Here is a 27197-nt window from a genome sequence, read left to right as displayed (position 1 = left end):
AGGTATGGAATGTGGTGTAAACACCAGGAAACATAACTGAGTTAATGTTAGCTGCCTCTCTCTCGCTTTCTCCCAGCGCCAGCCATGCCGGGGGGTGTGGATGCTGAGGCATAGCGTAGGGACCATTGGATTAACAGTCGGAAGATCTGAGTGCTAGTCCCATTCTGCCACCGGCTAGCCCTGCATCTTTCAGTTAAAAAAGGCATAATGTCCCATGATTCTTATACCGTTTCATCCTCCAAGTGATTTCCTCTATACTGAGTAGAGTAGACAAGAGGAGATTATTTCTAGAGGCTCTATCAACAGTATTCATTTTTGCATCACTTTGTCAGTCAGCCATTTACCCAAGAGGCTTGACAATTCCCCTTTCAGGGGAAGAATAGGCAATTTTTTCTTCTTAAGAAGCCAAATAGCCTTACTCACTTGGAGAACAGCATGGAATTATCATCAGAGTCAAGAAGGAACAATAGTTCCTTTAGTGTAGGCAGATGGAAATGTTTTCAGTTCTCACACCCCATGACATTTGTGAGAAGTTCGGATATTTCCAAAATTGCCAAAAGCCATCTGGTCAAAATGCCTTGGCCGTGTTCACTTGTTCAACCCGTGCCCATTTATATTTCTTAGCCTTCTTATCATTTCTGTTTCAAATTTTTATTAAGTTTGTTCAACAGCAAATACATAATGTTAAGTGAAGTGCAGTATCTTCGAAAAGCTATTACTCTGAATTTCATTTAGATCGGAGCCCTACAGATTGAATGTGCCAGCAGAAAATATCCAGTCTTGGCTCACCTAGGCTCAGGAATATGTGATTCTGTCCAAAAGGTTCACGTTAGCCAGGTCATTGCCACTTCATGTCATATCTGCCTCTGCCAACCCATTTTTAAAGGGCGGTGGAGAGCAGGTGATAGTGGACACAAGCCAACATTTTATGAGGGCGAATAAGCTAAGACCTCGAGTGGACCGAACGCTTTGTCCTCTTGAGTCCCCGAGTCTCAGTCTGTCCCTCCTCTCTCTTGCCCCAGCTCTTCGTTGCCTGTTCCCTTTTTCTCACCTTGCCTTTTAGTCTCTCGAATCTCACTTTTTGGGGCAACTCGATGCTCTATTTGTGTCTCTCCTCTTTCTTTTCTGCTCTTTTCTTTTTTTTTTTTTTCATTCCCGTTCATTGTGTTCAAGAAAATAACAAGTCAGGAATTAACCCCAGTTACAATGATCATAGAAAGCTAGGAGGTAACTGTAGACATAAAATTAGCGTTTCAGCTTTAGAAGAAATAGTGATGCCAACAGCAAAAGGCCGTCTTGTCAGAGAAAGAATGATCCCAGTTTTCTCTTTCGCTGGGACGTTGTGAGGTGAACCAATCTTTCAGCAGATGAAACATGTCTTAATAGCTGTTCTCTTCTAGCTCAAAATAGGATTTTTAATTCAGAGGAAAAGTGTATTTTTTTTTTCTGTTTTAGAAATTCGACGTTTATTGCTGTTTTTGTAAAGAGAATAGGTACTATTTTATGTGTTAAAAACAAACAAACAAACAACTTTTTCCGATAGGAGAGTTGATTAACTTGCCTATCAAGATCACCAAAATTACCATTATCTGGTGTTTTCAGAAAATGCATCTGGAAGCTACTTAATCGCTCTAGCTTTCCTTATTATCTCTTTTCTTCCTGTTTAGTTTTCTCACTGTAGATAATTCTTTGAACTCTCAAAGGTGAGATACCCCTCTGGCCCATCTTTGTATTCCTTGAGGCAGCTAACATTTTAATTTCTTGGTATAAATACCCTCGAACAAGGAAATAGCAACCTGCTCCAGTCTGGCCATCGTTCTAGTTTATTAGAATCATTTAGGATTTTGCTCTCTGGGCTATCGTGCCACTGAGATTCCCAGAGCAGTAAAATTGTGTCTTAATTTGGTCTTTCATTAGCTCAGTTCCAAAAAATTTTCTCCAAGGTACAGTGTAAATAGGATAAAGATAAAAGTTCAAAGTTTATCCCTTTTGTTGGTGAATAATGGACATTCCATAGACATCATATTCGTTCGTCATAGTAGCCAGTTAGAATTTTAAATAAAGGCCTCGATGGAGATAATTTTTTAATATCATGTTAACTAAAAAATACTTAGCAATATAGTATTTTTGGCTGTATTTGTGGTATTCGATGCATGTTAATTTTCGATATAGTTCCTTCCTAGAATACAGATGCAGACGATTCTCTTTTGCCTTAAAGAGTTTTACAAGTAGGTTCTATTATTTGAGGGTTCACAAGTGCTAAGTAAGGTGTTTTAGGCACGTGACCACATAATTTCCGGCATTCTTCATTGGCAAAGCAACGAATTATACTTTTAGATTTGTAAGAACCGAATATCATTTCAGATGAAGTAAAAGATGAATGTAAGTAGGTAGAACCTTATCTCTAATCTTTTTTTTTTTTTTTTAGATACGTTCTACTTTTCTTACATGGCTATTTGAGTTTATTGTAAGTAATTTGCAGGCTTTTATCTATAAGTTACACCTAATTTGGAACAAATGATGCCATTTGTTTGTTTGTGGACGACTATTAAAATTTAAGATGGGTTAAGCAGTTATATAAGAAGCAATGAATTATATTGCCCATTTACTGAAAAGTAGCTATCCCAGCTAAACGCAAAGGCACACTCATTCCTTCTTTCGTTGGTCCTGTGGCCCCAGGAGTTAATGCAGGGCACGAAGTGTCAATGTTGGAAGGAGGCCAATTCATTAGACAGAGTGGCTGCCTTCGGTGATCTTTGCGAGACTGTCATCCTCTTTGTGCCGGTGCCAAACAGACAAAAGCAGAAGAAAACCTTTAGCTAAAGGGACCTCGTTTCCTCCAATAGAACAAAGTCATCAGATTACTGCAGGTAATATGACATTATCCTCATTCAGCAAATATATTGAAAAGAATAAAAGCAACACCTTTTTGTATTTTAAAGTACATTTATAAAAAGGAATAGTGAATCCATCTGTATTCCAACTGTCCTTTGTAGTGAGATTTTTAAAGTATAATTTCTTAACTTATTCATATTAAAGCTGTCACAAAAATTCAACACTAATTTCTTTTTTTTTTTGATAAAGCTGTTGAAATACCACTTGGTTTTAGGAAACTGGGCTGCTTTTGACTCTGCGCTAGGAAACATTCAGAGCACTGAGGTGGTAATTTAATATCTTTACCCCTCAAATCAGATTATTTTTTTCTACCATTAGCTCGGCTCCTTCGCTTATCAAGCTTGATTACATTTGCCTTTCCTTACTTTGAGAAATGCGGTCTGAAAGTGTGAAATAGAAAAATTGATCTTCCTAAGCATATAAAGCAATATGCCAGTGTTTTGTAGAACTTTTGTTTTGCATGATGGAAAATCATAATTCCGGCTTAACATCTTATTTATTTATTTATTTAGCCATGATTAGGCAATGGTGAAATGAATCATTAGCAATTAAATAAACACTGATTAAAAATACTCTTCAAAAAAAATTTTTTTTTTTTTTTTTACTAAGCATCTAAATGGTCCTTCCAGCATGATAATTAGTATAAATTGAAGATTGAAAGACTCCTTTTCGAAAGTTCGTTTTACTTTACTTTTGTTTGCGTTCTCATTGTCCCGTTATAAACGCCGTCGAAGAGCTGAGACGGAGCTGGGTGGTCTCACTGTCCCTCCCGCTCTGTCGCCGGCGGAAGCTGAACTGAGCCTCCACGGCTCTGCAGCATTCCAACTTGACGAGAACTGTGTAGTTCACATCCTAGATCGATACATCTCTATCTGCTTGTAGCGAGTGGAATTGTGTCCCCAGAAAGGACGTAGTCATGTTCTAACTCCAGTACCTGTGACTATGACCTCACTTTGAAATAGGGTCTTGACAGATGCAGTCAAATTAAGATGAGGCCATGTTGGAATCAGTTCAATGCCTGGGGCCTTTGTAAGAGAAAGGAGAGAGAGATTTCACATAGAGACCCAGGGGCATAGGGAGGGGGCTGTGGTGCTTTCTCATGGCAGCCCTAGGAAATATGGACACGTTTCCTTTTTTTATTTTTTTTTTTATTTTTTAAATTAATTATTTTTTAATGGTGACATTGTTAATGAAAGCCGATGTTTCAGCTGTACATTTTAACAGTAAGGCGTATATATATTTACACTGCGTGTTCACCTCCCGTAGTTAGATTTCTTTCTGTCACCACATATTTGACCCCTTTACCCCATTTACCTCCCCTCTCACTTTTTCTTTTTCTAAATGACACTCTAGGACACATTCCCAGCCGAAAGCCACTGAATCTACCAGCGGACGTTCTTGCTTAGACATCTATAAGGAGTTTATCTGAAAATCTCCTGATTTAATCATTTTTTCTACCTTTTGAGAAGTTTTTAGTTACAGTATCTTGACAGATGCATTTTAGAGATATTAATTATATTCCCCGAGGCCGTCCTCTAACCTGTGGGAACGTCGTGAACGTTGGAGCCATACATGGTTAGGTTTTAATCCCAGCCTTCCCTTCTGAGCAAGTTATTAGGCTCTTCTAAGCCTCAGGAGCCTCAGTCTGTGTGGGGCATGCTCACCTGCCATCTGTCCGCAGAGCTGCTCTTTAATAACTACTGCTGCCATCTTTTCCTCTCTTCTACTTTCCCTTATTCTGGAGCGAAGAGAAATAGTATTAATCTTTGAGCTAATCACTATAAAAAAGAGGAGCTAACGGTCAGTCCCACAGTCGCTGCCCGACTTGTGCTTCGTTTCTGATGACGGTTGTGTTGGTAGGTGCTCGGTGTTTTTCAAATTGCAGATCATGACTCATTAGGAATTAGAAACCAATTAATAGATCACTCAGCATTTTAAAAAAACGACTAGAATAGAACAGAAAATACCAGTTTGCATTGTACAGAGTAAGACTAATTTTGTGTGTGCGTGAAATTAAGGAACTTTTTGCATGCGTGCGTCGCAATGTATTATGTTTATTTTAATGTGGAATGCCATCGAAAACAAGTTTAGAAGCCCGCAAGCTTTCCTGATTCTCATCCGTTCTCTCCCTCCCCACATCCTGTTCATTCATGACAGGGATAGACCGCCGCTACTAAGCGAAGCGGTCACACAGCCACGTGTGCAGGAATCGCTTTCGTTCGTGTCCTTTTTGGAGTAGCTGGGGTTGTCTTCTAGGTTGTGACCGAAAGCCTTGTAGCCGTGTCGATTTCTAACGAGCATGGCGGCAACGGGGTACAATGCTCTGCTTCTCTTTTCCAGTTCTTAGTCTGTATCAGGCTTTACTTCTAAAAATATGCAGTCGGTGAACTCTGATTTCGAACTATTGAGATTCTTCATTCTCTGCTTTTATAATAATTGCCGACGTTAGTAAGACTCACCCTACTACCTGCTGAACGACACTTATCTAAGAGTCAGTTCATGCGAGACGTGCTAAGGTTTACAGTAGGTGTTAGCAAGCCGTCAGTTTGCTTTTACGTGGAGACCAAATCTCTCTCACCGCTACCCATAAAAACTTAGCAGTGAAGCTTTGGTAAGTTATTTATACCGTCTAAACCTAGATTTCTTCACTTGTACTATAAAACATGGCTACAGATAGACTCTTCCTCATAGGGGTTGAATGACTTCACGTGTATCCTAGGGGTTAGCATCGGCCAAGTGCTGGTGACAGAGATATTGCCGACGTTGCTAACCACGGGATTTGGCGTCGAGTATGATGACCCTTGTCTGCCTGGAGCTGGTTCTGCTTTCAGTTGAAAACAGTGCAAGAATTTAGTTGGCATTGCTCTCCAACCCAATAGAGGTCAGAGGTTCGCACACCCGGAGGACTGCATTCTGTTTCTGGCACTAAATTTTAAGAGAGACTGTGACGACTTGGATTAAGGACGTGGGTTTCTTCAGCATGGAGCAAAGAAAACATAGGGCCACGAGAGCAAACTGGATCTGCAGGGCTTCCCTGTGTACCCGCATGCATGTATCCTCCCTAAAATAACACTAGTGTAGACTGGGAAGAAGCACATTCTTGTTTTAACATGAGGGGAAAATGTTTTTACTCCTTCAAGAACGTCATGGGCTGATGTACAAGGGACTGATCTATTAAAGGACAGTAACATTGTGAGACTCTGGGGCTGGGTGAGACGATGGGGTGAGCGCATCTGAGATTGGAAGTCTTGATGCCACCTTGGGGTCTCGGCAGCTCTCATCTAGATTAAGAGTTAAGAGTAGAATCCAAGATCATAGAAACTTGGTGGGAAGCAGAATGGCAGGTTGTATAAGAGAACTTATGGGAGGCAGGGAGAATATGAGACTCTATTGTGTATTTTCTAGATTTTGTATAATAATTATGTTACTTTTAAAATAAAATGTATTACAAAATATATTTAAAAATAATATATTTCGAGAGAATAATGTGCATCATGATGATAAGCTTAGGATTTCAAGTCCAAGAGAAATTTAGGGGATGGTTAATAGAAAAAAACTTTCTGAAGCCAGATTATTTAAAGATCACAGGGTTGGCTTTTCCCAGTACAGCAAAAGTCTTTATTGATAAGCCCATCGCCATTATGTCTGGCCCCGTACTTTGAGGCGGTGGAAATATTCAGTGGGTGTGCACTAATTCAAGGTAGGTTGGCATGATTTTTCTGACATCACAAAGTAGAGATGATGATATATTCAAATGCCAGACATGATGTATCTGAAAATGTCTTATATCTTAAAAAGCACTTTATAGATGTGTAATCAGTAGAATTTTATATCATCCTCATAAGTTTAAGATTTTAAAGATTTTGGTTCCAAAATCTAGGGCTACTGAACTCACAGTCTTTCTAGTATTTTATATAGTCTGGCTTCAGCGAAGTTAAAATTTGGCTTATTTTTTCAAGAATGAGATGACAGTTTGTGCTGAGCCACGTAGGTGCTCTTACCTGGTGTTCTGAGAATTCACAGTGAGACTTGGTTGGCCTGAGCGCTGCAGCCTGGGCTGGGGCAGATGCTCTTATCAACACAATAAAGTTCCCTCTGTTGTTACATATAGTTAATAATCATTTTGCCTAAAGGCTACTGGCCATTCTTTGTTATCTACACCAGAGGGTAATGGGTAGAACAGACACACCTGCCACGGTGAGTTGGAGTCCTCTCCACAAATTTGGAGCTAGCTAGCAGCCTCAGGACATTGTAGAAGCCTTTCTGGGCATGCTCACACAGCAGCGGATTTAATATCCCAGGAAGATGGATGTGCTTTGACACAATTTCTTTTCTGTTTGGAATTTCCCCTGGGTTTCAGGTGAAAATCTCCAACAACGTTTTCAAACAGAAGATATTAAAGAACTAAAAAAGAACGAATTCAATAGACTAAAGAAATGCAGTTCCCCAAAACACTTGAGGAAATTGATAGCAAAAGTATCTCCAGATTTTTATGCTAATGCTCATCTTTTCTATTATATTTATTATGCCTGTTTATTATGTCTATTAATGCTTATCTCCTCTATTAATTTTTAAGCACATCTTTAACATCGAACTTTAAATTATTGTGACATAATGGACTTCTTACTCTAAAACCTATATTAGACTTATATGAGTCAATCTTAATAACACATTTTTTTCTTAAGAGAGTACATTGACGAGAAAGTATAGAAAATCAAGAATTAGTGTCTGATTCATGTGGGCCAGTACTTCTACAAATACCCTTTTCTATTTTAAATGATTTTGAGTTCAAGTTCTCATGTGGAAAAATGCAATAGAGGGTGATTTTTTTTTTCTTTATCTGAGGAAAGTGATGCCTGTGAGATCCAGTAAGAATTGTAAAAAACATCGTCCAAAGAAATGAGACACAAAGTTTTTTCTGTTTTCCTAACTTTGTTATACGAATATACTTGTGAAACTCTATATGCCGTATACGTGAAATTTCTGAAAGAGAAACACAATCGACAGCAAAAATAGAGCTAGATCCATCTCAAATCAAAGACCCCGATTTTGCATCACATTTGGGTTTTTATGTTCAAAACTGCCCAGAATACCGGGGGCCTCTTTCATTTTTTTTGCCCTTTGAGGATTCAGGGGAGAGCTGGCGTCACATTTTGACCCTCTGCTAATTTCCTGGGAGATGTATTTTTAAAATATATGAAATTAGGTTGTCTTGCAAATAATGGGGACTCTGCTAACCTTGAACCTATAGGGTGTGTGTCTGAGTGAATGTGAGGGTGTGTGTGTATGTGTGTGCGCGCGCGTGTGTGCGTGCGTGTGTGCAAGAAGGCCTGAGGGAGTAGAACATAAAGTGTGCCTATGTCTATTTCCTTTTTCTTTTATTTCTAACTTCTCAGAAATTATATAAATTTATACATTTCATATGTAAACGTGTTTTTAAACTCTGATAAAATAAATGATTTAATATGAAAATACATATAATAATGTTTTATTGATGGACTGACCGGGAAACAGGGATGGACATGCCAGAAGCCTTAAAGTTATTTTGGAGACATGGTTTCTTATTCTTTATTGACTATGTGACACTTCCCTATGTGAAACCCGTATTAAAGGGATGTTTACCAGAGGCACCTGACTTTAATCCCTGTTCTGATAATGAATTTCAGTTTGATATAGTATCCTTTCGAAGAATCCTTTTGGTGTGTTTGACCATATTGCTTTAATAGTAGCACCTCTGATGGTTTAAGAATGATTTTTGTCTTTACCAGCCTTGATTCTGGTACCACAAATGAGAAGGAGGTGATTTTATTACACTGTGATTCTCTCAATGCCAGGATTAGGTTGGTCGATTTATGTTCTAACCTTACTCCGTTGCGTGTTCCAGAGGCCGGTACACATTATAATGGATATTGCAATTGGATTTTGAATCTGTAACTTCAGATACTGAACTATGTGTTTTAATGAGAAGCTGGATTTTCCTTACAATGGTCACATAACCCTATTAGTTTCTTGAAGATATATTAGACTTAGAGAAGATAAATATAAACACACAAAATACTGTGAGGTCTTCAAATGCCATTATAGTTTACTCTTCTGAAAGGCCTGCCAAGGTCAAGTACAATTCTTTTTGCTATGCTTTGTTACTCTGGGCCACTCAACAATGATTTTGAAATCATATATGATATTTGCTCTGAATTTAATACTTATTTGGATACCTGGGTTTACTTTTAAGAGGAAGTTGTATTAAGTATCTGTGAGGTATCTAACCCCTTATCGATTACATGGCTTATTTCAAAGAAAGCTAAGAGCCCTCTGAGCTGTGTGTAAAGTGGACTAGAATAGATAAATTTAAGTCTCTGTGGGCTTGTCAGCTCAGTAGGAATCAAAAGGAAGCGTGTTTCGTTTTATATGTCATCTTTTCACCTGAGAACACTGAGTGCTTACTAGTTCAATTCTAGAGCACCTTTGTTATATCATCAACGAAATAGTTAGGCTAGATTTTGGAAATAATCTATATTTCAGTAGAATAGTCTCCCTTAACATTTATCTTTTAATAACTTTTTCTAAGGATCGGATATATGGATTATGACTATTAGAATGAAATCTGATTTTATTAGAGTGAAATCACTTTACTCCTGTACAAATAGCATTTTTATTTTTCCCTCACTTCAGAGGTATAAATCAAGTCAGTCGTCGCCCTTTAACAGCAGATAAATTCCTCGCCTTTCAGATGGACACATGAAAGCAACCCCACTTGTGCCGCACCTGGGGTCAGTTCCTTGCTTTTTCCAGATCGCCATGACACCGATGACAGCATTTTGATTCTAGGCATGGCTTTTTCTTTCCAGTACAATACTGCAATGGTCTCAAGCACTGACCTGGTTAGTAATGTGTTAGTCAGGGTAAAACGGTGCGATGGAAGTGGGGGCTGCAGAGCTAAGGATGAAAATAGTGCCATCTGAGAGAGGAGATCACTGAAGTCGTTCTGTTTAGATTTATCCCAAAATGGCCATTTGTGATTTTCGATGAAAACACGTCTACGACAACCATTTTCTTCAGAACAACTTTTACTTATTTGTTATAATTTGTTCTTCGATTGGATCACGGAAAATGCCATCACAATATCATCACTATTCATTATTTCCCACCTCCTAGAATATCCCAGATGCCACTTAATGGGGACACATATAATAGGAATTTTTTTTCTGACACTTGTGATAGCTGTGGGGATGTTTTATCAGAATTACCTTTTATTTAGCCAATACATCCTTTCAAACTTTTAGTTGTTCTTATTTTCTTTATTGATTACTGACATATCACTTGTGGTTTTTCATGAAAAAGGCTAATCTCTGGAACGTTAAAGTTTTCCTTCATAGTCGTTGGAAGATCTTATGAGTTGACAGAGCTGGTTGTCCTCATAAAATATATAAACACTTTGTGAGTGCTAGATTATCTTCTTGAATGTAACTTCTTATATTTCTTGGGTGACCAACCTCTGGGCCTAAAGTAGGGGAAACGTACAGTTCCTCATGTTTCTATGCCTGGAAATAGTTTATGGTCAGCATACACGCTTCTTGATTTACAAGCAGTCTAAGGATGGTTTTAGGCTATTTTCTATATATGTAGTACATAATAAGCAATAGATTTCGGCGATAAATTTAAATGAAATTCCTATGTTGTGGTAAGTAAAACATATGGACCAAGAAAAAAAAATCTATGATTTTCTGAGTATTGTCATTCTTTGAAAGTGTGGATTGAAACGGACACTCTACTAAGTAACATAGTTGACATATTTGTGAAAAGAGTGCTATACAACCAGAATGTAATTTGGTAGAATATAACCCCTTTAATTCAGTAGAATGTAATCCTTTTCATGGTGAGGAGTTTGTCCTGTTTACTTCTGTTTTTCCAGTGATTTATTGAATGTAAACAAAAGATAGTTAAATGAGTAGACTAAGAAATTACAGTTTTAAGTTTGTTTGCTGATGTGTAGTTTTCCTTAACAGTTTTTATCTAATTAGAATAAAAACTTAAGAACTGAAATCAGTATTAAAAGACTGATGTATGTACCAAAAATATATTTCATTCTTTTCTATACAAATGGCCTACATATGATTGACAGCATATTATTGTTTGGCTTTATTGATAATTACTCATTTTGCTCCACATTTGTATACTTTTTTTGTGTGTTCAGTTGGGCATACTTATTTTCAGAAGATTTGAATTTTATTTTACAGTGTAAATTTAAAAATATGTAATTGTTAAAAAATTATTTCTGTGGAAAAAAAAATGTTTTCTTCCATACAAGATGAGGGAATTATTTAGCATTTATGGAGAAACAAACTCTTGAGTTCTATTTGTTATAGGTAAAGTTTGTTTTCGCATCCATATGGTATTACGAAATTGCAAGTTACATGCTTTGAGTACTTTGACCCATGCTTAGTTGATTTTATATGAGATTTACGGGGAAACAGGAAGTATGAAATGCCATCCTTGTTATTGAAGCAAATGTCTTTTCTCTCTTACTGGCAATTTAGATTAAAATTTAATCAAGTAAATATGATTGTGTTTTGCTTTGAGCATTTGTATTTATTTGGCTGTAACAAGAATACTTCACTTCATTGCTCACTATTGGGTGTCTATTCAGAGCGCTTGTTTGCCACAATTTTTCTAAGAAAAATGTAGCTTGAAATGGATTCTCAGCTTTACAATACGTTTGCTGTAGTTCTTCATGCAGATAGGTTTAAAAGATACATACGAGATACCTGAGAAAGTTCTTGCTGACTTGTACAATACCTGCATCCTAATAGGTCATATTTCAACTTCTATACTTTTGACAAATAGCCTGGTTCTAAAAGGCTCTGTCCGTGGTTCTGAAACCTCTCATGATGTATGAGCATGTCTTGCTGATAAATTCTAATGTCAGCCACTGTGTGATAGTGATTCATCAGGTTGTAACAATTTGTGTTTGGGAAACACATTGAATTAGCAAGTCTTGTATTCTGGTTGTATTAAATTAACACAGTTTGTCCTTTCATTTTAAAGAGTTCATAGCAATTACCTTCCACATTGTCAAAAATAGCTAGAATTTAATTAGAAACCGCCGATTCTATCACAAAAGCAAATGTCTGGTATTAACAAATAAGATGATGTGACTACAGTGCTAGAAATGTTTACAGGCCAGTGACAAGTCTATACTATGCAGCAAGCTAGAGTAAGAAAGTTAAACACTTGGTTATGACCAGGCAGGGTGACAATTAACGCGTAAACCTTGTAGCTTTGCAGTGATGAGTGATGTGCCTATAAAATTATGGCTTTTTATCATATATGTGTGTGTGTATACATATATATATATACACACACACATACATACATATTTACTGTTTCAAGATATTTCCTTTGTACACAAGTACATTTATTTTGCAGGATTATGAGTTTTTGTTTATAAATATGACTAAAACCCTAAAAGATCTTGGCTGTTTTTTCCAAGTAAAATTCTTACATTTACTCTATGAGATTCTTAAATAATTACTAATGTTCTTGGCATTTCAGTTTAATGATTCTCAATTTTTTAAGCTGTGTTCTTTAGGTGTCTTAAATCTAGTCATAGAGAACTACACACACATATATATATATATTTTTTACTCGAAATTTGTCTGAGAAATTTTTTCTTTTCATGAGCCAAACTGTCTTCTTAAATTTCTATTGAAGTCTGGAATTATCTGATGCATGCCATTTTTATGTTAGAGTGAAGTAAATAAAAGGGAGAATTTCATAAAATTGAACCTATAAAGTTCTTCTACTAACCCAATAAATTTTAAAGTAAAATGCTAAAATTTTAGTCTTGGAAAATTCTAGTCTTCTAGCATTCTAGATTCCACTCTAATTCTGGGGAAAAGGACCGTCATCCTCTTTCATCTTAACAGACTTCAAGTCAGCACCAACTCACTTAGTTGCTGTGAAAGTATATAAACTGCCTTCTTTTTGGTCATGTTGAACATGTTTCGTTGCTGTGTTTGCCACACAAGAAATAATTAGATTATTTACTTGTTACTGCAGTGAAGCTCATTAAGTATTTTAGACTCACAGATTTGAAAATTACACCTCGATCATAAGTCCTGCCAAAATCTGGCAACATTTGGTGCAAAGCAAGCGTCTTAAAGTTGAGTTACTACTAATTATGAAAATAAGACTTTCCGTTCCTTATATATTGGATTTACATTATGTGAGCTTAATAATTAAATTCACTTCAAGAGCTTCTTGTTAAGAAAATCTATAAGTGAATACGTAATTTCCTAGAGGACTTGTTTCTGTCACTAGTTAAAGGGTTAAATACAATGTTTTGATTGCCTTTCGATATTGATAAATCGCCCTCTCAAATTCATTTTCGTGCATTATAAAAATGTAGTTACAGAACCCAGTAAAAGTGTCTTACTCCTAGCATTCCAAATTTCATCAGAGAAAAACATTTTGTTTTTTAATGTTGTCATTTAAATGACATCTGGTCAGGTGTCATTTCCCAGAAATTATTCTTTATTTAGAAACAAAAACAAGACAAAAGCAATTGATTTTAATCCAAAATGTATTTTTCCTTATAAAAGAGGCCCACATACTCACTGTATCTACTCTACAGAATTTGTCCGTTTTATTACACCACGTGTCGATTCAAGTTTATCCGGTCACCGCAAAAACTCGTGGCTAATATGTGTGATACAACACAGTAGGAGGTATTGCTCAGTTCGACTACTCTTATATACTTAAAAAAAATACAGAAATGTTTCTGTCCACTTTAACTGTAGACCAGACATAAAAGTTACATGAAAGTTCTAGAAAATGGAATTCTTTTATTTGGTTGCCACGGTACCCTTCGAAGCCGGTTCATTAAAATGCCGAACGTGTACGTATTCCCATCGGTCAGAAGCAGCATTGGTGAAGCTTACACTTCTTTCTAGAAAGTAGTATTCCTCCGCCTTTTCCTGCAGTCTCGAGCTTTCCCGTGGAGCGGGTTTGGCTGGGCGGTTAGGTCATGTTCGTCGGCACGCCTATAACAGTTGCTCTCACGTCCAGTGCTGTACTTTTCTCTTTGCCTGCTTCCCAGAGGTGAATCAGAGGAGGATAAAGCTCGCTGAATGCAAAGGCTGGTTTCTGTAAGTAATTCCTCACGTAGCCACGACCGCCACCACAGTTCATTCTTTGAGAGAGGCAGCCGAAAAGCCCTATCACGCCGATAATCCCCAGGAAGCCTCCCAGGCAGGCCAGAAATGCTGTGGTGTTACTCGTTCCATATTCTTCTCGATCGGGGTCCAAACCTTTCGTGGTGACATTGACACATCGTTTTCTGTTTTTCTGGTAGATGGTGGGGATATCAATGCAAATGTTATACTCCGTGGACGGGTTCAGGCGAGTGAGATTATACACCTTGACGTCCGATGGTATCCGGGCACTTTGGGCGGCTCGGGCATTTTCCGACGTGACAAAGGCTGTCCACTTCACGCTGGATTTGAGAATCTTAGAACTCGCTTTCCAAGACACCAGAACTGAATTGGCCTGAATGTCTTTTATCTTAATATTTAAGGATCCATCGTTGTCCTGGGGGAAAGAACCATCCACGGTGATCAGGACAGACTTCAGGTCGGCGCCGACCAGGTTCGTTGCGATACAGGTGTACAGACCCCCTTCTGTCAGGGTGATGCCGCTTATGTCCAGCGTGCCTTCGGGATGCACGTAGAACTTGTCCGTCCGAGTACCGGGCAGGAGCTTCTGGCCGGAGGGCGAGGTCCAGTAGATTTCGGGCTGGGGCTCGGCGGTGGCTCTGCAGTGCACGGAAGCGTGGCCCCCGGCCTCCAGGTCCAGGCTGGGAGGGAAGCTCTCGGGCGCGATGAGAGGGAGGCAGATGTCCATCATGTCCCGGAAGTGCACCTGGCGAACGTTCTGGCCTTGGAACTCAGGCGGGTCCACGCAAAACAGCGACTCGGGCTCCATGAAGCGGACGTCGGTCTTGTTCATGTTCATCCAGCGGACGACGCAGTCGCACCGGATGGGGTTGCTGTGCAGGCTGATCTCCTTGAGGCCGGGCAGGGCGTCCACGGTGCCGCGGTACAGGGCGCGCAGCGCGTTGCTGTTCAGCATGAGCGACTCCAGCCTGGGCAGCCTGGAAAACGCGTTCGGGTGGACGAAAGACAGCCTCGGATTGTTGGTCGCTTCTATCTTTCTCAAATCCGGCAAGTTATCCACGGCGAGGCTGTCGATGGAAATCAGCTCGGGCATATTGTTGATCCCCAGCTCTTTTAAGTGTAGCATGTTGCTGAAATCACCCCGCCGTATCCTGTTAATGGGATTTTTATTGAGATCCAAAAATTTGAGGTTTACAACTTTTTGAAGAGCAACGTGGGGCACTTTCCTAAGCCTGTTGTCGTAGAAAGAGATGCTCTCTAGGTTTTCAAGTCCAACCAAGGCGTTATCCGGGATTTCTGTGAGGTTTATCCCGGCTATAACCAGGCTGCGAAGGTTGGTAAGTGGCTTAAAGTTCATGTCTTTGATTCTAGTGATTGGATTCTCCCCAATCATCAAAACCTCCAGATTGGGAAGAGCGTCAAACCACTTACTGTTGATCACCTGCAATCTGTTTGAATTGAGATGAAGCCGAAGAAGATTACGTAGGCCAATGAAGGCTCCTGGTGAAATTGCAGAAAGCAAGTTGTGATTAATGTAGAGTTCTTGTAAGTTGCTCAGCGCAGACAGACATTTTTCAGGCAGCTCCGTGAGTTTGTTTTCCTCTAGGTACACAGAAAGAAGCTGAGGCATCTTTTTTACATTAATATTGGTGACTGAAGATAAATTGTTTTGAGATAAGTCCAGGCCAGTAAGGTTCACTGGGAAGTCTACAGCGTGTTCAATTTTTGCAATGTTGTTAGTCTGTAGGAGCAGAATCTGTGTGTCAGCGGGCAGTCTGGCTGGGAAATTTAAAAGACCTAAATCGTTACAGTCCACTGTAGATGCTTCCATATAAGCGGATCGGGGTGTAAACCAGGGCCTGATTTCACACGTACATAATTGTGGGCAATCCGCCCTTTTATCTACAGCTTGTACTAGTGTAGTGATAGCCAGGCCAAGTAGCACGTGGATTCGGAGTGGCATGTCCTTCATCTTAGCTTTCGTCCTCAGAAATCGAACGGGCCCTTGAGGATTCCACAGTCCCCGCTAGTGAGTGCAGCGGGAGCTGATTGATAAGGAAAGTTGTCGCATTTGTCAAACGATAAATGCCGTAGAAATGCAGAGGTTTTCTTCAAGGAAATAAGGGCCGGTGCCACGATCGCCTTGTCCAGAAACGTCATGCATATTGGAAGAAAGAAGGTCACTGTCTTCTTTATGACAGAGTGCCGACACGCATTCTGAAGATGGAGGGTGTATCGATGGTCACGAGAAGTTGAGCACTTCATTTATTTAGGAGTATAATATTCAAATCCCATGCTAGTTCAGGACTTGCAGGAATGGCCACATGATGCTAACTCTAATAAAATGCAATATAAAAGAAAAGAGAAGAAGAATTAGTCTAAAGGGGAAAAAATATGTCACAATTAATGTCCATTAACTAATGATGATTTCATAATATTATTAGCATTTACAGTTAATTTAATATGTTTTGGTGACTTTAGCTTTGTTAAGACTGTCCTTAATAGTTATTGGACCGCATATCGGAAAGGCTGAGAAATGGAAACTGTAGAAGACCAAAGTTACGTTAAACGTAATGAGCATGCTTCCAGAATTTTTCTTTCAAAGTTTTACTTGTGTGTACCTTGTAATCGTCTATTGTATTTGTCATTCTCTTTGACAGTTACAGGGCAAAAAAGAAAACCTTTTCATGGTGATGACTTTGTTTTCCTCTTAGAGAAGTAGAATTAAAAGGTTGCAAATAAATAATACTGTTCAGTTAAAATCAAATGCGTTAGCTTGTGGTTTCTGGGGCTTCCGGGAGAGGACCATGAAATGAAGAATTAATGGTATCCAGCTGGGTCTCCCGCCTTCATTCATACTTATCTCCACAGTCTCCTCTGTGTAAAGTGACTTGGGTTTTGCAGTATTTGGAAGAGATTAAACCTGACTTGCCATAAATGTACCTGTATATTGCCGTTCTTAACTGAAATTCAGATTAATGTTTGACTGTTTTATTTTTCCTTGAAAATAACCTATATTCCTTTAGTCACTACTAGTGAAAAAGTAAATTTGTTACATCCCGTAAAACAGGCACTTAGATATTCCTTCTTTTAAATGCATACCGATGTCTTCATCTCATAAAAATAAGCAGCCCAAAATCAAATTGCGGTTTTAATATGTGCCGCATCCTTACGATACCTGAGTTCTTTTATTAATACGCTCCCAAAGCCGGACTGCGGCTGCGCACTGCCCGGCAGCATCGGGCCGGGGGAGCACAGCTGACCGTCCCCCCTGGGGCTCTGTGCTCCCAGCGCTGACGGTCTGCGGAGCCAGCCTTCAGTGCGGATGCTGTCTGTTCTTTCGCCTCTGCCCGCTAGTGATATGTCTGATGGCCTCGTTAACTGACTCTGGACCGAATGGGTGTGTTAGTGATGGAGACAGATATATGTGGAGATGTGGTCTCTATGGAGAGAGAGAAACTTTTTTTTTTAGTAAAAAAAAAAAAAAAAATCCTTGTTTTTCAAAACTATGAAATATTTATAATTCAAAGTCACACCCAATTTTCCCCTTTTCTTTTATCGTAAGAGATGTGATTTGGCCTAAAAAACAGATCCCGAAGTTCGGGTCACTACTGAGTTACTCTGAATTAAAGGTGTCTTTGCTTTGCTTTTTTTCATTACTTCATCTATTTGCTTATCTAATTTTTTTCTTTTTTTTTTTTTTAACTAGACCTTTCGGCTATTACTCCTACTCTGTTTTAAGTAGACCAAGTCCCTTGAGGAGAGAATCTAATCCCTCTCCTTCTTCAGTGAAGATGCCTGAACCCTCCTTACCCCCAGAGCCCCCCATCCGGGTCCCTCTCCTCGTCCTCTCTGTTGCTCCTCCTCTTCCGCTGTTCCCCTGCGGGCAGCCTCCTCTCAGCCGTGGAGCTGTGGGCGCCTCATCCTCCTCTCTCTGCCACGATGCCCATTTGTTTAAGTTAATTTGCAGTTTTTTCAAACCTCAGTTTGAGCATCGCCTCTCTGAGAAGCCTTCTGTGTACCCCCTCCCCAGCTGCAGTTAGCGGCCCCCCAGAGCGGGTGCGTGGCCCCCAGCACACAGCTCTGCCAGAATATCGACTAGTTTTCTCCCTTGCCAGGCATTCACCCCCTTGATTGCATGAGGCCTGCCTGACTTTGCAGCACTGGCTTTTGGGCATGGGAAGTACAATATAGAAGGTGCTTAAGAAATGTTTTGAATGAAACAATAAATGAATTTTATTAATTAATTAGTGTGTCTATTCATCTTTCCCACATATAATTTAGGCAACTCAGTCTGTTTAATTTCCTAATTTTGATATTGAGCTGCTTTAACTCGCATGAACCTACTGCTTACACAGAATGTGTTACCTGACTTATGAAAATCTAAGGAGGCAATTTGAATGTAACACACAAGAACATTAGACTTTAAAGAAAAGTCAATCTAATGTTATAGCTGTAGTTTATTCCTTAATTTATTCAGTCAACTTTTTTTTTTTCTTTTCTTTCTTTTTATATTTTTTTAGGTGAGGCAACCCTTACATTACAAGGACCGTGTCCGTTTACAATCCCTTATTTGTTATGATTGTTATTTTTTACGCCTACAGCGCCTGGTCTTCCTAGGTGGTCTCCCATCCAAGTACTAACCAGGCCGGACCCTGCTTAGCTTCTGAGATCAGACGGGATCGGGATCGGGCTTGTTCAGGGTGGCATGGCCGTAGACTTATTCGGTCAACTTTTAATGGGTACCCACTCTGTCCCAGTTATTGGGTTAATAGCTGGTGGATAAAAAGCCGACGCAGAGGCAGTCTCTTCCCTCTGTCCCTTTCCAGTCAGGAGGGGATCACAAATAAACGGGTGGCTGCAGTCGGAGCCGCTGTGGGCGCACATGGGAGGGGCACCCAAATAACACTGCCCCAGAAGTGTGTCGCCTCTGTTTCCCAGCGTGAAGGGAAAGCCTACGTACTAAGTGCAAAACACATTTCTGCTGAGAACTGAGAAGTCGCAACTTCTGCCTGAATCGGTTAGAGGTTAGACCCGCTCTGTCCTCTTCTATATTATTGAGAGGATTAGAACCATTCACGGTGAAACTTTCTAGGGGGCATTAACCTAATGATGCCATGTTTTATTTCGAAATTATTCTTGTGTTTAAAAAAGTTCCCATCTACATCTAATTAGAAACTTTTTTCTGATTTTCATCATGGATACAGCCGTATGCCGGAAACAACCACATTGGAACTAGATTTATTCCGGAAGCTTTTGAAAATAAGGAGAGTTCTTATAGGGGTGAAAAATTCAAATTCCGTTTCCCCAGGTCTGGAGGAAGACAGGTTGGTATGGAAGCACAAAAGGGGACATGGGAATTGTGCCTTTCTTTATTGTAATATTGATTTTTTTTCGTGTCTTCGGAACTGATTACTGTGCTTTCACTAATGGACTATTTGGCACGGATCATCTGCAGGATAGTAAGGCAATGATAATATCTTAAATCTTAGCACTTTATGGGTTTCAAAGCCCTTTCTTAGGCACCGTTTATTTTATGTTCATAATGGCTTCGTGACATGGGCGGGGAAGTACTTTAACTCCCATTTTTTAGGTAGGGGTGTTAAGACCCATCTGCCTGAGATCTCACAGTTAATAAATGATGGGGCAGGATTCGAACCAGCCTTTGCCTTCATGGCTGCAGCTCTTTCTAGTAATACACATTGCATTGCATAGGTAGAGAACAAGTGAAATAATTTTAACAACAAAAAATGGTAGTGTGATTTTACTTCTCAGCAGGGCTGGCGTTTCCTTGGTCTTCAGTTTTCCAACTTTAGAAAATTAATTTTTTTAATCTAATAGGGACTGATAGTGACTAGTGTGTGATTCACATTAACTAAACACAGAAGAGACAAAACCAAAATGCCAGTACATTGCAGTGGAAAATATGACTTGTCAAGAGAATCCAAATGCATCAATGTGCCGGTCATTGCTTTTCCTCCATTTAAAAAAAATGTACTTGGAAGTACGAATTACGAATTTGCAGTTTGCTTTTGAATATAGAATCCGAGGCAGGGACGTGAGGCTAGAGTTCTCAATGATCATTGTCATCAGAAATGATAGCCTGGCACATCTGCTTAAGTAAAGAGTATATTGTCACAGGATCTGGATCTCTTGAGTCTCATGGCCTTGGTGGGGCCTCGGTCCCCAAGCCTCCCCTGTAATGGGGAGTTCTTCCTGAATTTATTCTCGGTCACCCCTCATCTGTGTCATCATCATTTGTTTAAATTTCTTTTTTCCTTTACTGGACATAAAATATTAGACATTCGATTATTAGATTATTACTAGACACTAGATTATTACATTATTGCCTTACTAGACATGTGGTTATTAGATTATTATTCCCTTACTAGATTATGAGATCTTTCTAATTAGGGACTATGTTCAGCTCACTTTTGGCTTAATTAGTACATTTGCTTGGTTAATTAGTACCTAGCCCAGTACCTCCATTCATCAAACAAGTGTTTGCTAAATGATAACTCACAAATGTGTCTTTTTATACTTTGTGTTGCATATGGAATAGTGATTAAAATGACTTTTCTTTTTCCTTCTTAAGTAACTGGCAATTACGAACAGTTGGGAAAAAGGAAAACACTTGCCCCCAGATTTTTACAGAATTTTTTTCTTACTGTCTGATGGTTAAAATGTAGGAATATCACAGTCGTACTACAAAAGCGTCCACTGGCAAAACAGAAAACGGTTCGCTTTCCAGGCACCAGTTTAAAAACATAGCCGTTCTATCGAGCTACGTTTTAGCTTTACCACTGAGAAAGTGGTTTCCGCTGTGGGCCATTTTGGAATTTGGGCTAAATCATTATAATGGCAGTATTGATTTTAGAATAGATTTTCACATATTTTTTTATATGCATCTGTAAAATATTTTTTACATTTAAAAATAATTATATCATTAAAAAATAAAAATTGGCCAGCTTAACCCCATTTTTACTTTTTTGAGAATTTTAATGCCCTAAAACCCTGCACTTTCATTCTCTCTCTCCCCTGTGCCCTCTCCCACTTCTCCTTTTTGAATACATTTTAAAAAAAATAGTAAAATCTTTGAAATATAAAAGAAAAAAAATTTTCTTAGAAAACTTCAATTACATACTTATTGATAGACTTGTATAATTTCCCGTACTCCATCAATTTGCTGGGGTTTTTTCCTTCTAAAATAAGAGTAGGAAGAATATACTTCAAAAAAAATCTATATTTCAACTTGCGTTTTACAGGTTTTAGGGCTATTGTTTGGGAAGGTGCTCGGGAGGCTAGCCTAGGGCCTGGAGCATAATAAGCCTTCAACAAACACTGTGTTTGGATGGAGGGGTAAGTGGATGGATGGGTGCAAAGTAGATAACATGTAGGTAAAATATCTTGCTTATTTTCTTCCTTAAAATATGGTGGATAAGCCATACGGAAGTCCATGTTGGTGACAGATATGGTTTCGGTAAATGATTTCCTGTTGTTAGACTGAGTGTTCATGTCTGCGCTTGTACTCCTAGGAGCCGAGAACCAACTCATAATTACTGTTCTTTTTAGTCGTTTTCTCATGTAAAAGTATTTTAGAAGGTATTTTTGTACCTTTTAGTTTTAAAGGCAATAGAATCTTTCATATATTAAAGCAAAATAAATTATAATGGAATATTATTAAAGTTCAGAAGATGATGTTAATGAAATGTCACCAGGAATGAAAATTGACGTCCCTGTGAAATGTATTATATAAAGGCTCTTTTAAATGATTTAAATGAATGACTCATACAAGTTCAAAGTCAGTCCTTATTAGAGCTTATCTTTCATTTGTTCTTCCATTCAATCTTTCAGTAAATATTTGCTGAAGGGCCTACTGTGTCAGTCACTGTGCTTTCATTTCTAATCTCTTTATTTCATAAGATTTTTGAAAACTGAAAGATTAAAACTATTTATTGGCAGAGTATAATTTGGCAATTAACTTAAGGTGTTTTTTTGTTGTTGTTTTTGTTTTTTTTTGATGGGTTGATGCATATGATTAAAAAAAGAAATTTAAAAAGCATTTTAAGGTGTGGAATTTTCCTAATATATATGTCCTTCTGTGCTTTCTGAATTTTTTTTATAGTATCTTTAATTTTTTTTATTAACTCCCCCATATAGATTTTTGCCTGAGGGAGAGTCAAAGATCTAAAACATTTTATATATTTAAATTATACATATAATATGTATAATTATACTCTGGCCAACAGCAGAAAACTTGCAGTGTAGGCCATTAAAAGAAAGTGATTTTAAGAAGTCTCATACCTTAACGATATTTTTCACACCTGTGAACACTTGTAACTTGAGATCTCTTTAATCTAAAACAGAAATTGTTTCTGGATATAATTATAGGTAGAAACTTAGGGCAAAAGCTACATTTCTTTGGTAAAGAGATTTTTCATTCTTTAGCCTCATCATTTATGAAGCATCTGTTTTTCATTTATGAAGCATTGATTGGACACCTACTTTTTGGCAAAGGCAAATTGTACTCACTGGAAAGTGAGTAGTAAATAAGATGATATATCCACTTACCAAGTTCACAGTGACCAAAGGAGCAGAGTACGAGGCATAGTAGAGTTGCCTTTACAATGAAAGGACTGTGCATGGTCTGCTCTGTGCATGTACAAAGGAGGGACCTCTTAGTTCCGTACATCCATCAGAAGCAACCTGCGTGTTCTGTGTTCTTTTATGACGCTTACAGAAAATCACCTGCAGTATACTGGGAAACACGTGGGTAAGAAGATTTAAAATCTGCTCTCTCTCAGATGGGTCTTTACAGTGCTACAGCTTAAGAACGAAGTGTGGCTTCTTCCCTGTACCTCATTATGTGTATTAGAAAAACCACAGAGTCCGAAGAAGAGAAACATTTGATACTTGACTTAAATTCAAAAATTGGTGAAGATAGGAAGTTGCCATGGTTACAGTAAAGCCCAGTTTTTTCCTTTTCTTCTATAGCAAATTGCTAGCTAAGTTCATTTGTATAAAGAACTTAAATTCCATTTCCCCATTATCTGACTTTGTGTTCCTTTATTGTAAGATTCAGTCTTTCTTCGGTTCTTAATTGAAGGTTCCATATCCCAAAGGTATTTTTGAATTATACTAATTGCATTTCTATAAAAAGCTATTCTTTTTTCCTTGGGAAATATTTATTTTCCAGGTATTCAAAATGAATTAACTTTTCGAATTTGCCTGTCAGCTTTCAGGAAATGGATAATGGTGACGATTTAGACTAGTTTAATGAATCCTATCTTAAGATATTCATCTGTCAATAAAGGATTGATAAAGGGGAAGACATTTTGCTTTTCATCATGAAACATAGATCAGGTTGATCAGACGCTTTTGTGATGACGGACAGAGCCCTTCACGTTCCTGTGCCTCAGATAAACGAACATTAAGCTTTAGAAATTGGTTATGTGATTGTTAAGGTGTATGATACTGTTCTGTGAACGTGAAAGTTTTTTTAAAAAGATGTCTTAAAAATAGCTATGGGGAAACTGATGTCTCTGATGTTAACCTTTGCATTTAATTGATCACAAGTTTATATTCAGTATTCTAGTCACATGTTATTAACTCATTAGGATCAGTGGATTTTAGGCATTACAGGGCTTCTCAATGTTATCAGATTAATTATCTGCTGTTATTCCTATTTCATTTTATATTTATATCTACACAATAGTAAATGAAGAATAGAATTACTTTAGTTATCAAATTAAGGCAAACTAACCACTGGGTAAGCAAATTGCCTGGATTAGGTCCCTTGATCGAGTAAATGAAGCAAAAACGAGTTGTCAGTAACTATTAATATTGATATGTGAACAATATACCCATTATGATTTTTTTGCTGAATTTAAAGATATGGATTTTTTTTTTGGTAATATTCAAGTTTGAGCCCAGCTGAGTAAATTTGGCATCATAAAGCTTAGCATAGTTTTGGTGTCCTAGTTTTTAGATGTAAATGGGCATAAAGATCCATTGGTTCCCACCCTCCTTTCAGCTGTGACACCGTTTGTTCAGATCAAGTCCTACCGAGATTCACAATAAGTCAAACGGGGGAAAGCTCTTTCCTGGGTAGCACAGGAGGTGGGGTGATGGAGGAGAGTGTGGTGAGGCGGGTAGCTGGAAAGATCTAGCTGGTACCCGGCTCTGCCTTCCTGCCCACAGCATCTGACTCTGATTGGGCTCCAAAGAGCTGTTTCTGAATCATCCATCTGCTCCCATTTTCTTTTAGATTTGAGGTCACGGAGGCCCTTAGAGGTGAAATGGCTCATGCAAAGTGGTTCATCCTGGAGGAGTGAAAATTCGGAGAAACCTTAGGCATTCTTTCTAAGGCAAATTCCTCCCCGCTCTCTCCCCCGCACCGTCTCAATCTATAGGCCTGTCCTGGTTAGGTCTATTTCCTTTGGCCTCGGCTGAATTTGGACTGGCCTGTCCCCTTGCACGGTGTGGTGTGACAGTACTCAGCCTCCACGGTGGCTGTTAGCCGCGGAAGGAGTGGGGCAGGGGAGAAGGAAGTGCTCTGATATGTCAGTGGCAGACGTGTCCCACATGCCTTTGGTTGCATGCCCTATGCGAGTTCTCACAGGTAATGCTCACGTCAGCTCTTTTTGTGGACACTATTCTTATCCTCGCTTTTCATACGAAGCCAAAGAGGTTAAATGACTTTCCAGTTCACCCTCCCTCAGATGTAGATTCAGATCCTTTCATTTTGTCTGTAAAGTCCAGGCTTCACCACAGTTAAATGGATTAAACAAGGGGGTCATTACACTGAGGTGGCCGCATGCCATGGCGGCCTTCACAGGCGAACCAAAATCTAAGCCTGTAAATGCCTCAAGCTTTCAAAATTGAAACCAAACGGCAACCAGTCACGGACAGCCATCTAGGCTTCAAGCTACAGCCAATCAATAATTCCCTTTCTCTGCTTCCACACTTTCTCTAGAAAAGTCTCCCCCCGCCGAGCGCCTGTCCCTGGAGCCTCCTAATCACTCCTGGTTCGGTGCTGCCCTATTCGAACCCATTTTTACTCAAATAGACACTTAAAATTGTAGTTATCTCTCAGTTTCTCTTTCACTACTACAAAGTTGTACTTCCTCTCAAATATCTGTTAGCATGGCACCACTCTATTGGTATCTTCTCAGAAGGGTGTTTCTTCCCACTGCCTGGCTGTGCTGGCTTCCGGCATCTGTCTCTCTCTCTCTCAGAGTTTTGCTCAGATGACATCTGGAAGATAGTTGAGTGTGGCAGAAGGCGACCTAGACTAAGACAGCCTGATTTCTAGGCCCAGTTTTGCCGTGTGGTTCACATAAATCATATTTTTCCGAGTCTTAGAGACCCACAAAATATGGGGTTTGGACAAAATGGTTACTACTGTTTTCAAATTGGTTGTTCGTGCCCTAGAAAATCCCATGGAGATTTCTTATTGAGTCACCATTATAAATCTGCGTATTAGAGCAAGGTTATTTTTGTTGTCGTGCAGTATTTATGCACCAAAGTGTGTGGAATACGTACCCTTGTATTGAGAATGATTTCTTTGATTCTGATATTTTCAGATTCTCAAATCAGATATTTTGAGATTCTAAAACTAGATAAGAGTCTTATCATTATGATAGAAATAGTTCTATATAAAAAGAAAATGAAAAGGAACATTTGGTATGATTCCGCGTCTCTGTCATGTTCAAGACCTTACATTTGAACACAGGGAACATTCGTGAAGATCATGAACGAGCCACATACCATTTCCATCTCTCATGAAACTAAGCTCAGCTCACTTCCTTAGATTAAAATATAGGCCTCGCAGTGAATTTCTTGTAGAGAAACTTGGAGTAACTTAAATAGCACAATTCTTTTTTTTCTCCTGCATCTTAAAATATCATTTGGGCAGATTTCGAGGGAGTCTTGGGCTCTTTATCTCTCTTCTTCTGCTGTTTTCAGAATTTGAGTCTTGTGCTACATGGAGAGATCCAAAGGGATAAAGTAAAATAAGATCAGGATTGTTTTTTTGTTTTTTTTGTTTTTTTCAAAATAATTTTAAATGTGGCTCCTCAAACCATCAAATTTGTGGAAGCTAGTTAGTTGTAACACAGCTACATTCAGGAAGGGTAATTTGTGAGGCAGAAAGTCCTCGTTTATAATTTGCTTTTAGAGAATGGAAAATGAAATCAGTCTCAGGAGGGTGTCATATTGGCGTAGTGGTTCCCGTATACTCATAAATCACCAGCTTGTGATAGTGTCATTTCTCACTATGAATTCTGATTTGTACTTATTTTTCATTATCGTTTTTGCTCAGCTGAATACTTCATTAATAGCATTATCTGTAGAGACGATATTTGTCCATGATTAGTCAAACGAGTGATATTTCTAAGCCGGAACTTGTCTCTCTATGCTTGTGTTTCTTCTAGGAGAATCACTGCATGTATTGGAGAACTTGACTATGCTACAGCGTAACAGTATTTCATTCCGTGTTGTGTGAGAGCCAGCGGGTTTTGATTGCCTGGTTTGTTTTTCTTAACTTCCTGTTTATCATTTCCTTGTTGTTTAGCATTTACGTGGTCCCATGTGTAGGCGTCGGTGGGTGGGAGTGCTCATCGTTCATGCATTATCCTGAATATTCACTCATCTTAGACTGAAGTAGAGTCATCTTATTTTCCAAATTAAGAGACAGAATAATGGAAAACTTGCTTCAGGTTTAAGAGAGCTATGTAGGTCTCTATCGAGATGATTACGGCACTTTGGCACAGGGTATTGGGAACGCATGCAGACTCTAGAGTTAGAAGATGCCTTATGACCTTCAGTAACTTCGTTTCTAAAACCAGAGGTGCCTTCATGCTCTCTAATTACATAGTTTTTACGATAACCTTAAATGAACAAGCTCAAAACTGCTTCAGTATATTTCCTTATACAAACATAATACTATTATGTTTGTATAAGGAAATATACTGAAGCAGTTTATAAGGAAGTATACATAATTCTGACACATACTGACAGAATTTACACAGATTTTATGATATTTTCATCACGTTTATTCACATGTTTACATTGGATAGGGTGCTAATTTTACTAGGATCAGAAGTAGTCTATAGGAGGGTTCTTAGG

The 27197-nt window shown here is 38.7% G+C and overlaps 2 protein-coding genes and 1 pseudogene across 8 annotated transcripts in view; 1 reads left to right on the top strand and 2 right to left on the bottom strand.

Moving 5' to 3' along the window:
• The window catches only part of IMMP2L (inner mitochondrial membrane peptidase subunit 2), a 690748-nt gene that overhangs the window by 359562 nt on the left and 303989 nt on the right, over window positions 1–27197 (top strand). The gene's annotated exons all lie outside the window — the stretch shown is intronic.
• Window positions 13519–22808, bottom strand: LRRN3 (leucine rich repeat neuronal 3). The gene is made up of 2 exons (XM_011371488.2): window positions 22641–22808; window positions 13519–16405 (listed from the first exon to the last, which is right to left on the bottom strand). Exon 2 carries the CDS (start codon window positions 16039–16041, stop codon window positions 13915–13917), a length of 2127 nt encoding a protein of 708 aa, XP_011369790.1. The 5' UTR covers window positions 16042–16405; window positions 22641–22808; the 3' UTR covers window positions 13519–13914.
• Window positions 18665–18789, bottom strand: LOC111746524 (annotated as a pseudogene).

Source organism: Pteropus vampyrus, unplaced genomic scaffold (genome assembly GCF_000151845.1).
Source record: "Pteropus vampyrus isolate Shadow unplaced genomic scaffold, Pvam_2.0 Scaffold192, whole genome shotgun sequence".
In the NCBI taxonomy this organism is placed as follows: Eukaryota; Metazoa; Chordata; class Mammalia; order Chiroptera; family Pteropodidae; genus Pteropus; species Pteropus vampyrus.
Note: the sequence above shows the minus strand (reverse complement) of the source record. Positions and strands in the feature narration are given on the sequence as shown.

Bases quoted from the DNA above. Each gene is read 5' to 3' on its own strand.
- LRRN3 (XM_011371488.2), bottom strand. From the start codon at position 16,041: ATGAAGGACATGCCACTCCGAATCCACGTGCTACTTGGCCTGGCTATC.